At 31.9% G+C, this 15,521-nt stretch overlaps 1 protein-coding gene across 1 annotated transcript; it reads left to right on the top strand.

Annotated features, from left to right (window-relative positions):
* Positions 1-13,267: 13,267 nt before the first annotated feature.
* LOC130981187 (S-protein homolog 5-like) lies at positions 13,268-13,705 on the top strand. Its single transcript, XM_057904804.1, has one exon. The coding sequence runs from the start codon at positions 13,268-13,270 to the stop codon at positions 13,703-13,705; it is 438 nt and encodes a 145-aa protein (XP_057760787.1).
* Positions 13,706-15,521: the final 1,816 nt, after the last annotated feature.

Raw genomic sequence — 15,521 nt, 5'->3', positions numbered from 1 at the left:
CTCCCAAGTCTCATTTCCAAATAACTTGTCATTCAGTTTCATGATTGCTCCAAGGTATTTAGCAACTTGCTCTTCAGTGACATACTCATCCTCTTCGGAGGAAGAATACTCATCAGAGCTCATGAATGGCAGAAGTAAGTCCAATGGAATCTCTATGGTCTCATTTTGAGCCTCAGATTCCCATTGTTCCTCATTGAGGAACTCAGAGGAGATTGGTACACGCCCACTGAGGTCTTCCTCAGTGGCGTCCTCCTCCTCTCTTTCCTCTCCATATTCGGCCATGTCTATGGCTTTGCACTCTCCTTTTGGATTTTCTTCTGTATTACTTGGGAGAGTGCTAGGAGGGAGTTCAGTCACTTTCTTGCTCAGCTGACCCACTTGTCCTTCCAAATTTCTGATGGAGGACCTTGTTTCATTCATGAAACTTTGAGTGGTCTTTATTAGATCAGAGACCATTGTTGCTAAGTCAGAAGTATTCTGCTTAGAACTCTCTGTCTGTTGCTGAGAAGATGATGGAAAAGGCTTGCCATTGCTAAACCTGTTTCTTCCACCATTATTATTGAAACCTTGTTGAGGTCTCTCTTGATTCTTCCATGAGAGATTTGGGTGATTTCTCCATGAAGAATTATAGGTGTTTCCATAGGGTTCTCCTAGGTAATTCACCTCTTCCATGGAAGGGTTCTCAGGATCATAAGCTTCTTCCTCAGATGAAGCCTCCTTAGTACTGTTTGGTGCATTTTGCATTCCAGACAGACTTTGAGAAATCAAATTGACTTGTTGAGTCAATATCTTGTTCTGAGCCAATATGGCATTCAGAGTGTCAATCTCAAGAACTCCTTTCTTCTGACTAGTCCCATTGTTCACAGGATTTCTTTCAGAAGTGTACATGAATTGGTTATTTGCAACCATTTCAATCAATTCTTGAGCTTCTGCAGGCGTCTTCTTCAGATGAAGAGATCCTCCAGCAGAGCTATCCAAAGACATCTTGGATAGTTCAGAGAGACCATCATAGAAAATACCTATGATGCTCCATTCAGAAAGCATGTCTGAAGGATATCTTCTGATTAATTGTTTGTATCTTTCCCAAGCTTCATAGAGGGATTCTCCATCCTTCTGTTTGAAGGTTTGAACTTCCACTCTAAGCTTACTCCATCTTTGTGGTGGAAAGAACTTTGCCAAGAAGGCATTGACTAGCTTTTCCCAAGAGTCCAGGCTTTCTTTAGGTTGAGAATCCAACCATATTCTAGCTCTGTCTCTTACAGCAAAAGGGAATAGCATCAGTCTATAGACCTCAGGGTTAACCCCATTAGTCTTGACTGTGTCACAGATTTGCAAGAATTCAGCTAAGAATTGATGAGGATCTTCCATTGGAAGTCCATGGAACTTGCAATTCTGTTGCATTAGAGAAACTAATTGAGGCTTAAGCTCAAAGTTGTTTGCTCCAATGGCAGGGATAGAGATGCTTCTCCCATAGAAATCAGGAGTAGGTGCAGTGAAGTCGCCCAGCACCTTCCTTGTATTGTTGGCATTGTTGTTGTTTTCAGCTGCCATGTGTTCTTCTTCCTTGAAGAATTCGGTCAGGTCCTCTAAAGAGAGTTGTGCCTTGGCTTCTCTTAGCTTTCTCTTCAAGGTTCTCTCAGGTTCAGGGTCAGCTTCAACAAGAATGCCTTTGTCTCTGCTCCTGCTCATATGAAAGAGAAGAGAAAAAGAAAGTGTGGAATCCTCTATGTCACAGTATAGAGATTCCTTGAAATGTCAGAGGAAAAGAGAAATAGAAAGAAGAAGGAGAAGATGAATTCGAACTTTAATTAGATAAGGTTCGAATTGTGCATTTAGAAGGAGTGGTACTCCATAAATAGAAGGATGTGGGAAGGAGGGAAGAGAATTTTCGAAAATTCATTTAAAAGATTTTGAAAACATTTTGAAAATTTGATTGATAATTTTCGAAAATTAAAAGTGAAAAAGAAGTCAGGTGATTTTTTAAAAAGATTTTGAAATTAGAAATTAAAAAGATTTGATTGAAAATTATTTTTGAAAAAGATGTGGTTAAAAAGATTTAATTGAAAAGTTATGGTTTTAAAAAGATGTGATTGAGAAGATATGATTTGAAAACAATTTTAAAAGATATGATTTGAAAACAATTTGAAAAGATATGATTTGAAAACAATTTGAAAAGATATGATTTTAAAAATTAATGACTTGCCTACAAGAAAAGATATGATTCAAACATAAAACCTTTCTTAATAGAAAAGGCAAAAAATGTTCAATCAAATCATTAATTGTTGGTAAGTATCTTTAAAAAAAAGGAAAGAAATTGATTTTGAAAACATTTGATTGAAAAGATATGATTTGAAAAAGATTTGATTTTGGAAAACTTTGAAAACTTGAAAAAAATTGATTTTGAAAACAGAATCTTCCCCCTAGCACCATCCTGGCGTTAAATGCCCAGAATGGTATACATTCTGGCGTTTAACGCCCAAAATGCTACCTCTTTGGGCGTTAAACGCCCAACCAGGTGCCCTGGCTGGCGTTTAAACGCCAGTCTGCCTTCTTCATTGGGCATTTTTGAATGCTCAGCTTTTTCTGTATAGTTCCTCTGCAGTATGTTCTGAATCTTCAATTCTTTGTATTATTGACTTGAAAAGACACAAATTAAAAATATTTTTGGATTTTTAATAATCAAAATGCAAAAGGAATCAATTAACAATGCATGCAAGACACCAAACTTAGCAGTTTGTATACTACTGACACTAACAATATGAGAATGCATATGAGACACACAAAATGCTTCAAGTCAATAGAATTCAAAGATTAGAACACCAAAATCATCAAGAATTACTTGAGGATCCTTAAGACACATGAATGAATGCATGCAATTGACACCAAACTTAAGATGAGACACTAGACTTAAGCAGGAAACATCAAATTTTTTTGGTTTTTATGATTTTGTAAATTTTTTTTTTTGTGTTTTTCGAAAATTAAGTAGGAAAAGGTATCAAAATCCTTGATGAGAATTCCAGGAATCAGTGCAATGCTAGTCTAAGACTCCGGTCCAGGAATTAGACATGGCTTCACAGCCAGCCAAGCTTTCAAGGAAAGCTTCGGTCCAAAACACTAGACATGATCAAAGGTCAGCCAAATCTTAGCAGATCACTGCTCCAAGAGCAAAATTGATGAAAATCAACAAGCTCTTGTGGTGATAAGTTGAAACCTCAGTCCAATCAGATTAGACATGGCTTCTCAGCCAGCCAGATTTCAACAAATCATCATGAAACTCTAGAATTCATCTTCAAGAATTTCGAAAAAAATAAATACCTAATCTAAGCAACAAGATGAACCGTCAGTTGTCCAAACTAGAACAATCCCAGGCATTGTTACCAAAAGCTTGCTCAAAACTTGAACAATCCCCGGCAACGGCGCCAAAAACTTGGTGCGCGAAATTGTGAACAATACTTTTCACAACTCTCATAATCCCTGGTCATGAACTCCAAAAACTTGGTGGTTCAATTCCATGGCATTACACAACTTCGCACAACTAACCAGCAAGTGCACTGGGTCGTCCAAGTAATACCTTACGTGAGTAAGGGTCGATCCCACGGAGATTGTTAGCATTGAAGCAAGCTATGGTCATCTTGTAAATCTTAGTCAGGCAGACTCAAATGTATATGATGATGAACGAAAATAACATAGAAGATAAAGATAGTGATACTTATGTATATCATTGGTGTAAGAGCTTCAGACAAGCGTATGAAGATGCCTTCCCTTCCGTCTCTCTGCTTTCCTACTGTCTTCATCCAATCCTTCTTACTCCTTTCCATGGCAAGCTTGTGTAGGGTTTCACTGTTGTCAGCAGCTACCTCCCATCCTCTCAGTGAAAGCGATTGCATATGTCCTGTCACGGCATAGCGGAATTCAGCTGTCGGTTCTCGGTCAGGCCGGGATAATATCCATTGATACTTTTGCGTCTGTCACTAACGCCCTAGCCTGCTAGGAGTTTGAAGCACGTCACAGTCATTCAGTCATTGAATCCTACTCAGAATACCACAGACAAGGTTAGACCTTCCGGATTCTCTTGAATGCTGCCATCAGTTCTTGCCTATACCACGAAGACTCTGATCTCATGGAATGGCTGGCTCGTTTGTCAGGCGAGCACTCGGTTGTCAGGCGATCAACCATGCATCATGCAATCAGAAATCCAAGAGATATTCACCAAGCCTCGAATGCTTGTAGAACAAGAATGGTTGTCAGTCACCTTGTTCATAGGTGAGAATGGTGATGGGCGTCAATCATCACCTTCATCATGTTGAAGAACAAGTGATATCTTGGATAAAGAACAAGCGGAATTGAATGGAAGAACAATAGTAATTGCATTAATACTCGAGGTACAGCAGAGCTCCACACCTTAATCTATGGTGTGTAGAAACTCCACCGTTGAAAATACATAAGAACAAGGTCTAGGCATGGCCGTGAGGCCAGCCTCCCACTGATCAAAGGATCTAAAATAAATCCAAAGATTATCAAAGGATCGAAAATTAATCCAAAAATTAAAATACAATAGTAAAAGGTCCTACTTATAGAAAACTAGTACATAGATGAGTAAATGACATAAAAATCCACTTCCGGGCCCACTTGGTGTGTGCTTGGGCTGAGCAATGAAGCTTTTTCGTGTAGAGACTCTCCTTGGAGTTAAACGCCAGCTTTAGTGCCAGTTTGGGCGTTTAACTCCCAATTAGGTGCCAGTTCCGGCGTTTAACGCTGGAATTCCTTGAGGTGACTTTGAACGCCGGTTTGGGCCATCAAATATTGGGCAAAGTATGGACTATTATATATTACGGGAAAGCCCAGGATGTCTACTTTCCAACGCCGTTGAGAGCGCGCCAATTGGGCTTCTGTAGCTCCAGAAAATCCACTTCGAGTGCAGGGAGGTCAGAATCCAACAGCATCTGCAGTCCTTTTGAGTCTCTGGATCAGATTTTTGCTCAGATCCCTCAATTTCAGCCAGAAAATACCTGAAATCACAGAAAAACACACAAACTCATAGTAAAGTCCAGAAAAGTGAATTTTAACTAAAAACTAATAAAAATATACTAAAAACTAACTAGATCATACTAAAAATATACTAAAAACAATGCCAAAAAGTATACAAATTATCCGCTCATCAGTGTGCTTGTAGGAAAGACTTCACAGAATATGCAGATGTGTGCTTTAGAGAATTCGGTGACAGAGTAAAGTATTGGAGCACAGTAAATGAAGCTAATGTGTTTTCGATTTTCGGCTATGATTTAGGAATGTTGCCGCCACAACATTGTTCTCCTTCCCATTACTTTAACTGCTCTAAAGGAAATTCCTCAACTGAGCCATATTTGGTAACTCATAATATATTGTTAGCACATGGATCAGCTTATAGATTGTATAGGAACAAGTATAAGGTACTAAAAATGCTTCTCATGTGCCACATTCACCCTTCTGCTTTGTTCTTTCATTAGCCTTATAGAGATTCTATCCGGGGTAAACTATTGCCAGTTCTAACCAGGAAAGATACAAACTAACTCGATACCCTTTAAAGATTAGATTAGTTCGACAAAATTTTAAAAAATGGATAGTTCTTTGGCTAGTTTTGTCTAATTAAACCAATCTTTTATGAGTATCAAGTTAATTTACATCTTTCATAGCTAAACCGGTCAGCGCTCAAATCTTTCATAGTAAAAAATAATAGTTTATTCTACTATTTGAAATTTGGAAGTAAATACTTCAAAATGCTAATCTTCATATAAATACTACAAAATGCTAATCTTCATTTGATTTGTGTTAAATGCAGGGGATGCAGAATGGGTTTGTTGGGTTTAATATCCTTACTGTTGGTCTTGCTCCACAAACAAATAGTAGTGAAGATATCACTGCTACACAAAGAGTTCAAGATTTCTATCATGGGTGGTAAGTTACAAACTTACAACCCTAGACCAGCTAGTTAATTATATATAGCACAAAGTTCATAGTTTTTAATATTACATTAATTGTTACATTATGTGCTTTGCTACTACATTAGATTTTGTGTATGATCTGTTATTACAGGTATCTACATCCTTTTATATTTGGGGACTACCCTGAAATAATGAAAAAGATCGTGCGCTCGAGGCTTCCTTCCTTCACGAAAAAGAAATCGAATCTGGTTAAGGACTCAATGGACTTTCTAGGAATAAACTTTTATAACTCATTTTTTGTTAAGAACAATGTGCAAGTGGATCATAGAGATTACATGGCAGAGATATATATATATATATATACTTTAGTTTCAGAAACTGATGCATGGATTAATTTTTCTACATTATTAATCATGAAATTAAAATCAGCATATAGTCTTTAGTTCTATACTTAGGTGTAAGTCAGCACATTCTTGAAGATTTGTATAATTTATTAGTTTCTTTAGCTAACTAATGTTCTTTGATTGTGGCAGTTCATGATGGAACATCTTTTGAGGAGGTAAGAATTTAGTTTCTAAGTATTCCTTGTTTTCACTTTAAGGATTGCAGATTGGTTTTGGCTTTCGAATAGTGTCTAAGCATCCTTAACCCCCTAAAATAAAACATTAGTTGCTTTGTGGTGCAGATACAAAGCAGTTGGCATTAGACTGGACTCTGGTGACCTTGCCTATTTGTCTTGTCAAGCCAGGAAGATCTTTTGCTGCATTGAAAAGGAATTCACAGTGTCTGGCTTTGGGAAGACTAGTATTACAGCTAGCAATGATCTTAATGAGGAAACTTTAGATGCTTTAATAAACAGGTAATTCTCACTGCAAACTGGAAATTATATAGATCCAAACAATACTAAGATTCATAGTTGCGGTTTTTGGAGCTCAAGACAAAAAGGACTCACAGGTTCATAGTTTTCAAGATTGAGGAGAATCAGAAGCAAGTCATTGTGGATATTTATCTAATAATAATAACTTCACCTGCACCCCATAATAAAAAAATTCTTATATATACTTGCTTCGTGTTTTTCATTATTAGTGAGGTTAGTGTTATTTCAACTGTTAGGTTCTTTGTCCTATTTGAGTTTCGAGGGTGAGGAAACCCAAGCCTTTCATTGATTTGGCACTTATTATTAGGCTTCTTCTGTTTGAATGATGTTGATTATAAGTTATATCTGCTGGTAGAATATCACTACTCTTTTCTTGCAATTCATGCAGATTGAACCAGAATCACAAACAAAACTTTTAGATGCTACACTGAACTTGGAAGGAGTGTTGTTGGCTGGAGTTCCAGGAGCAGGAGGATTTGATGCTGTCTTTGCTGTTACTTTGGGAGATTCAAGCAGCAATGTGACAAAAACATGGAGCTCACTTAATGTTCTTGCGTTTCTGGTTAAAGAAGATCCTTGTGGCGTTTCTTTAGAAAGTGCTGACCCTAGAACAAATGAAATCACTTTAGCTGTATCTTCAATTCATATTGAATAATTTATTGTAAATATTGTTTATTTTTAATACGATGAATTTGTTTATTTTTTGAAATATTATAAATATTCGAATATAAATTAGATAAAAATTTATATTAAATTTATATTTATTTTGTATGAAAATAAGTTTATTTTGTAATTAGAAAAAGTAAAAAAAATTATATTTTACTTTACAGACGGATTTTCTGTCTGTAATCATGATTTTCCAAAGTTTAAATTACAGACGGAAAATCTGTCGGAAAATTCGTCTGTAATTACAGACGGAAAATCCGTCTGAAAATCTGTCTGTAATTACAGACAGAAAATCCGTCTAAAAATCTGTCTGTAATTACAGACGGAAAATCCGTCTGAAAATCCGCCTGTAATTACAGACGGAAAATCCGTCTGTAAGTTTGTCGCCTTCAGGAAATGGAGGGAGAATTTACAGAGGGAAAACCCGTCGGTAACTAGTAAAAATCCGTCGGTAATTTTCCGACGAAAAAAAATCCGTCGGTAAATAATTTCCGACGGGGCTTTTACAGAGGGACAAAATCCGTCGGTAATTTCGTCGGTAACCAAAAATCCGTCTATAATAAAGACTAAATCTGTCTGTAAATCTGTCTGTATTTATCTATTTTCTAGTTGTGAAATTCGAATTCCATTTCTACATAATTCGAACCAGCTGGGTTCGAATTGTAACACAAACACACGTACACAGTGGGTTCGAATTGTACACAAACACACGCATACACTAATTCGAACCAGCTGGGTTCGAATTACACACAATAATTTCTATGCTGTTAAAAAATTAATAATTACACACACAGTTGTTAGCTTTTTTTTAATGTATGAAATAAAACATATATTTTTTAACTTTTAAATTATTAATTTTTTTAATAAGATTTTTTTAATAAATTATTAATTTTTTAACAGCATAAAAATTATTGTGTGTGTAATTCGAACCCAGCTGATTCGAATTAGTGTGTGCGTGTATTTGTGTATAATTCAAACTCACCTGGTTTGAATTACTGTGTGCGTGTGTTTGTGTATAATTCGAACCTAACTAGTTCGAATTATGTAGAAATGGAGTTCGAATTTAACTGATTCAAACTACATATAAACGTGTATTGATGGATTCATGAAGCAATTTTTGTTTTGGCTGATTCGTGTAAAATTATCGTGATTTGCCCTAAGTTTAATTTCCAATACAGAGAGTTCAATTCATTCATGATTTAGCTTCCGCATTCTCAAATAATCTCAATGCTTCTCACAGTATAACACCAAACTTTTAGAAAATAAATAATAAATTATTTATGTTTATATATAATTTTATTTTTAAAAATGTTATGAAACTTTGAATTTTAAATTAATTTGATTTTATATAAATTTTAATTATAATTAAATATTTTTAATTTATTAAAATTAATGATTTTTGCTTAAACAAAATTTGTAATTTGAAAAAAATAAAATAATATTCTTAAAATTAATTATATTAATTAAATTTGATTTTAAATTAAAATTTTACTCAAACCATAAATTTTCAATTCTAAATTTTAATTCCTAACTCACTGATCCTAACCCCAATTTTTAAAATACACATATGTACCGTCTAACTTGTTAACTCTTCGGTGAGCCACGTTATCCTCTCCTCACCATACCATTCACTCACATTCACTGCCACACTCCATTTTCTCCAAAATCCAACACAGCTTCAGAAAAGACCAAAGGAAGAAAGAAACAATGAGGGTAAAAGAGAAGGTAGAAGGGCTGCTGCCTCGCTGTTGCCGCTGCAGTCGCATCCCACCATCATGGAAGTGTAAGCAGATTAAGATATGCGTAAGGTACAAATAATGAAGCAAGGAAATTTAATTTACATCTCAAGAAAAAGAGAAGGATAAACGACACATCAAATTGAACGGTATGATCTAGAACGCATAAGCCAATCCAGCATACTAAAAATGGCATTTTACATTTTCAAAGATCCAAGGGTTGGCGTCGTACTCAAAACAATTTCAATGTCATGTCTAAGAGTACAAGATTCATGAAGAGAAGTATAATGACAAGGATAGACATTCTTAAAGATTCAAATAGTAGTTTACAAATAAGAGGCGAACATATGGAGAGATTAAAGAACTTTAATAGAGACGATGAAAAGAAAATTGTGCATTCGTTAGAATTGAATTCAAGCTGAATTAAAGTACAAGACTCACAAAAAAAGTGACCGAAGTCAAGAACGTCATTTACAAAATTCAAGAGAATGTGTAGGAACGCAATCGAATGAAATATCCACAAGAAATAGATAAACTTAAGAGAAAGATCATCTTACTTAATAAAAAGAGAAGATATGAAATAAAGAATTGAGGGAACATAACAAAGTATAGATGTTTGCGTTACCTTAAAACATATTTAGGTTGAAATAAGTTATGTGAAGGTTGTAAAATGAAGGTAATTTAGAATAAAAACAAAATCTTCCTTCAAGAAATTTAGAGTATACTTAAGTATAAATAAAGATATACATAAATTATAATAGGGTCGGAAGAAAAGATAAAGTTGTTTTACGCCAAAATTATTTCTAAAGTAAAGATAGAATATGTGAAGTTGAAAAGATGAATTTTAAATGGGTTAAGGACCAAGAGTTATTCCTCAAAAATCTAAAAAGGTACTTAGGTATTTAGTCAATTAGAGGTATGTAGTGAAATTGCGGTAAAGTTGAAAGGAATTTAAATTTTGTTCAAGAAGGAGAATTTGAGGTAAAGTCTGAAAGTATATAAGCCTTCAAAAATTCATTTAAGCAAGTAAGGTCATGCTAAATTCAAATCATCTTTATCGAATTTAAAGAATAGTTATGGATATAATCAAGCAAGAGAAGATCGACTGGAATTTTTTTCAAAGAGAATCCAAAGCTTCTTTAAAAAGTATAAAATCAAAATTTCGAATATATTATTGAAATCACAACATCATAAGGATATTCAAAAAGGTTGAGAAATGTAAGGAAGAAAAGTCATTTACATTTCGAAAAAGAAACTTAAATAAAGTAGTTCAAACAGAATTAAAAAGACACGACATATCGAACAAATTCTCAGCTGACCCGAAGAAATACAAAACTCATCAAGAAAGACAAACCAATTAATAGTTATTTCTCAAGAATTTCAAGGACCTTTTTGAGGCATCAAGCAAGTTCAAAATTCCATCAAGGAGTAAATGAATTCAAGAAGAAGATCTTAAAAAGAGAAAGACATATTCACCAAGAATTTCAAACAGACATATGCAATTAGGATCAAATAAGAACGCATATGAACAGAGGAATAGGGTTAGAAAAATTAAATCACTTTTTAAAAGAAAAGACACAAAAATTTTAAAATAGGCTAGGGAAGAATAAGTCACATGACTCCAACAGAATTCAAGACACATAATTGAGTAACCTCGAGAAATAGTTTCTAACATTCCCATTGGATTAAGAATGGACGTTTTGATTGAGAATTAATTATGTGGATGAGAGATGGTTAATATGACTAGTTTTATATTTAAAATATGTTGGGAGATTAAAGATTTTAAAAGAGGTAATTAATTAGTTAAAGTAAAACTAAAAGTATTTTTCAAAGGTTTGATAAAAACATAGATTCCTTGGGTAAGTTAATTATTTGCATTTTATTCATTACTTTTACGACATTTTCATTTTCTACTGAGAACGTGTGGTTTGTTCTCACCCCAAAATCTTCCACCCTTTCAGTGCCACAGATTCGAAGACTCAGTTTGAAGTGGCGGGTGATTATTAGTCTTATTTGAGTTAAGTTTATGTGTTGAGTTGTTTTCATAGAATTCCCTCGCCTTTGTTATTTAAGATTTTATTTTATAGAAAGAAATAGAAATTGTATCTAAGTTTTATTTGAATTCTTTTGTATAGTATTTATTATTATTAATAATTATGTGATTATTATTACTTGATAATTTTTTATTTATGATTTTAAAAACAAAAACAAATTTTTTCGGCATTTTCTATAAAACTAAAATACGAGATCAAACTAAATGCTCAATATTAAATAGTAAATAAGAAAAACAGGTTAGTAAGTCCTTACTTTTAGTATGATCATGACGTGCTAAAAGTTAGAGTATTACACACAGCATTAATAATCACAACATATAGGATTCACTACTCATGTGTCTACACCATTTTAAATTTTATAATTATGTCATTTTGTTATCAAAATCGTAAAGTTGATAGAATATTTTAAAAATAAGAAATTGACATTTAGGTTTAGAGAGTTAGTCTTTAAAAAAATATTATGTTAGCTCCAGCAATTTTTGCAAGTAAAAAAAAGATTTAATTCTAAAATTTAAAATAATATAAAAAGCTAATAAAAATTTTTAAATTATAAAAATTTAATTACAAATTTAATAAAATTATATATAAAGACTGAAAAAGTAATTTCACCAATAAAAAATATAGAATAATATTATTTTAAAAACGTATAGGTAGACAATGATTTTAGTAAACAATCCAGTTATACATATGATAACTTTCCTTCTCGATTTGTGATTTTCGTAGGGGTATATATAGTGTGTTTTTATCTTGTTGGACCAATTTTAAGTCTATTATTTACATTATTTACAAAAGTCATTGTCTACCTAACAAAACTGTATTATTTATGTTTCTTTCGGTTTGTCACTTATAGTTTCTTAATTTTGTTTTATATATATTGAAAATGAGCAATATTACATATATGACTAATAAAATTTATCATCTTTTATTAATATTCTATCAACATTTATATCCTAAGTTTTAAATTCTAAATTTTAAATATTAATAAATCATAAATTATATTTCTAATAATATAAAAATAAAATGATGAATGGCGCGGCTAATATTGATAAAAAAAATCTTGGCCTCATAATATTTCTCACTAAATATAAAAATAATTATTCTCTTATTTAATTAATTATCACAAAATCTTCCAATTTTATTTCTTCCATTTCAAAATATAGTTATCCGAAAATAAAAATATACATATTTTAAACTACAATAATTGATAAAATTATTTTTAAATGAATAAATGTATCAAATTATACTTATTCAATCATCACAATAAAATTAAAGTGCTATTAGAAAAAACTTTTTACATACACACAATAATGTAGGATTTTATATATATTTTTCGTTTAATTTTTTTTAATAAAAAACTTCATGTGCACAAAAACATAAGAGTATTGAGCACTAATTCTTGAATTTCTTTTCCACTTTTTAAATTATCCTATAATATTACAGTCATTCAACTTACTGCAATTCTTAATATTTAATTTTTTTTTCTTTCTTTTGTTGATTCTATAATATATTAATATCACAAGCATTCAATTCAATATGATTCTTTATATCATTTTTCTCTCTTATATTATTAAAATTCATTCTATAGTTTTACACTCATTCAAATTAAATCAATAAATTCTTCATATTCTCTTCCTCTTTTGTATTATATTATCATCCATTCTATTAGATTACGATCATTAAATTTATTTGTGTCATTGACGCATGATCATATCACATACAGAAGATAAGTTATTTCGTAAAAGTATTTAATAATTTGTTGTCTATATCCTATCATAAGAGCCAAAAAATAATAATATTTACGTATATTTATATATAAATATACAGTGACTACTTTTATATAATGACTAATTTTAATATAGAAATAATAATTTTAAATTAAATAACGACATAATTGCCGGTCAATGATACCAAGGCAGTATTTAATATAAAAAAAAAAAAAAAACCTTAGCTTCTTCTATATATACAAATGATTAATCTCATAATCAAAATTCATCAACATAGTGCACATTAAAGATGACGATCTCATCAAAATCACTCTCTAAGGTTGTAATAATGCTCATACTTGTTTCTTTCAATCTCAATGTCAGTATGATTGATGGTCAAGTTGATTTTCCTCAACGTTATAAGGTTTATGTGACAATGCAAAACAAACTGCCGGATATGCAGCAGCTTGGTATTCAATGCAAGGATAGAACTCACGATTTAGGGTTCCAAGTAGTTCCAGCTGGTCAAAGTTGGACTTTCTATTTCAATCCAGGGATTATTAACACAGCTTTGTTCTTCTGTGCCTTTAATTGGTATGAGGGGGGAGATGTACATCGCTTTGATATTTATGATGCTGACCGTGATGGTGGTGTATGCGACCAGTGTACTTGGGACATCCACAATTACGGTCCATGTAGGGTTACGGGCAAGGGTGCTCCTAAATGTTTTCCTTGGAAGAACAACTAAGGAGTAATAATAATTGGTGTAAAAATTCGAATAAAATGTATTTACCTATCTAGGAGATAATAAATAATTTTCTAAAAGAATAAATTGTATATTGAATAATAAAAGTTATTATACTTTCACTTCACACAAATTAATACTCAACGATAGTGTTTTGGTAATCAATTTAATAGCTTTATTTTGTAATGGTATAAGTCTATAAATTTAGAACTTGGAATTCATGTCATATGACATGTAAAATTTTAATGAATAATAACATTGACAACCAACAAATAAAGTTACGAGTAAATTTTAATAAATGTCACAAATTTTCATATAAGTATTGCTATGCAATGAGAAATTGTTTTACTTTAAAGACAAATACTATTTTTTTTATCGTATTTTTCAATTCAACAGATGGGTCTGCGGCTAGTTAATGAGTTGTTACATATACAATATGGGATTCGAATTCTTAATACTTTTTTAAGTAGATAAGTGAGATAATCACTCAACTAATCGTCTAAATTAGTTAAGATAAATACTAATTATTTTTAATATTTTTAACACTAAAGTTCGTTAAATTCTGATTTTAATTAAGTATAATTGTGTAAAATATTTATAATGATAATTATTATATATATTTTTTATTTAATTTTATTTAATAAAAAACTTCATATATTTTTATGTATTATTCCGTGAAATACACTAATTAGCACTTATTAGGGCTGGAAGTGAGTTAAACCATCTCATGAGTCAGCTTGAGCTCGACTCGTTAATAGCTCGATAAGCTAAACTCGTGAGCCGAGTTTGAGCTTTGAATTGAACTCATAAATTAAATAAGCCGAGTTTGAGTTTGGATAATCTCAGCTCATTAGCTTGTGAACTGGCTCGATTATATATATGTATGCATTTAATCTATATTTTTAATAATATAGATATATATAAATAAATAAGTGATCTTAATTATTTAGAATTTTATATATAATTTTAATGTAAGACATAAATAAAAAAGTTATAATTTATTGATAGATAGATAGAGAATATATAAAATTGATCTTTTTAAATATATAAATTATAATTTATTGATGTAAAATTATAGATTATATTCATATTATTTGAGCCACCTCGTGAGCTTTCGGGGAGTTGAGTTTGAACTTAAAAAATAGGCCAGACTCAATTGTTAATGAGTTGAGCCGTGAGCCAAACTCAATTTTCGTGAACCAAGTTTAAACTTGGTCTAGCTCAACTCATCTCGTCTCACTTCCATGGCCAGCCCTATTCTTTAGTTTCTTTTTCTCTCTTCTATTGATCTTATAATATCACAATCATTCAACTTAATACAATTCTTAAGATTTATTTTTTTCTTTCTTTTGTTGATTCTATAATATCACAAGCATTCAATAATTTAATATGATTCTTTATATCCTTTTCCTCTCTTGTATTATTAGAATTTATTTTATAATTTTACAGTCATTTAAATCAATAAATTTTTTAGATTATCTTCTTCTTTTGTATTGTTATGAAATCACTCATTCTAAAAGTTTAAGCTGATAGAAAAAGACAACATTAATAATTATATCTCTAACACTCTTCCTCAGACAAGAGCCTCTATTTTGGGTTTGTTTGATTTTGCATAAACCTTCTTTTCTCTTTATTTGCCTTATGATATTTTTTCACTTTTAGGGTTCATCAACGATCGAACTCTTGACCTTTCGGACATAAAACTCTGATACCATGTTATGAAACCACTCATTCCAAAAAAGAAGCTCTTATTTGAGAAAAAGTGTTAGAGATATAACCATTAATACTGTCTTCTCCCATCAGCTTAAACTTTTTGAAT

The sequence above is a fragment of the Arachis stenosperma genome, chromosome 5 (genome assembly GCF_014773155.1).
Source record: "Arachis stenosperma cultivar V10309 chromosome 5, arast.V10309.gnm1.PFL2, whole genome shotgun sequence".
Lineage (NCBI taxonomy): Eukaryota > Viridiplantae > Streptophyta > Magnoliopsida > Fabales > Fabaceae > Arachis > Arachis stenosperma.
Note: the sequence above shows the minus strand (reverse complement) of the source record. Positions and strands in the feature narration are given on the sequence as shown.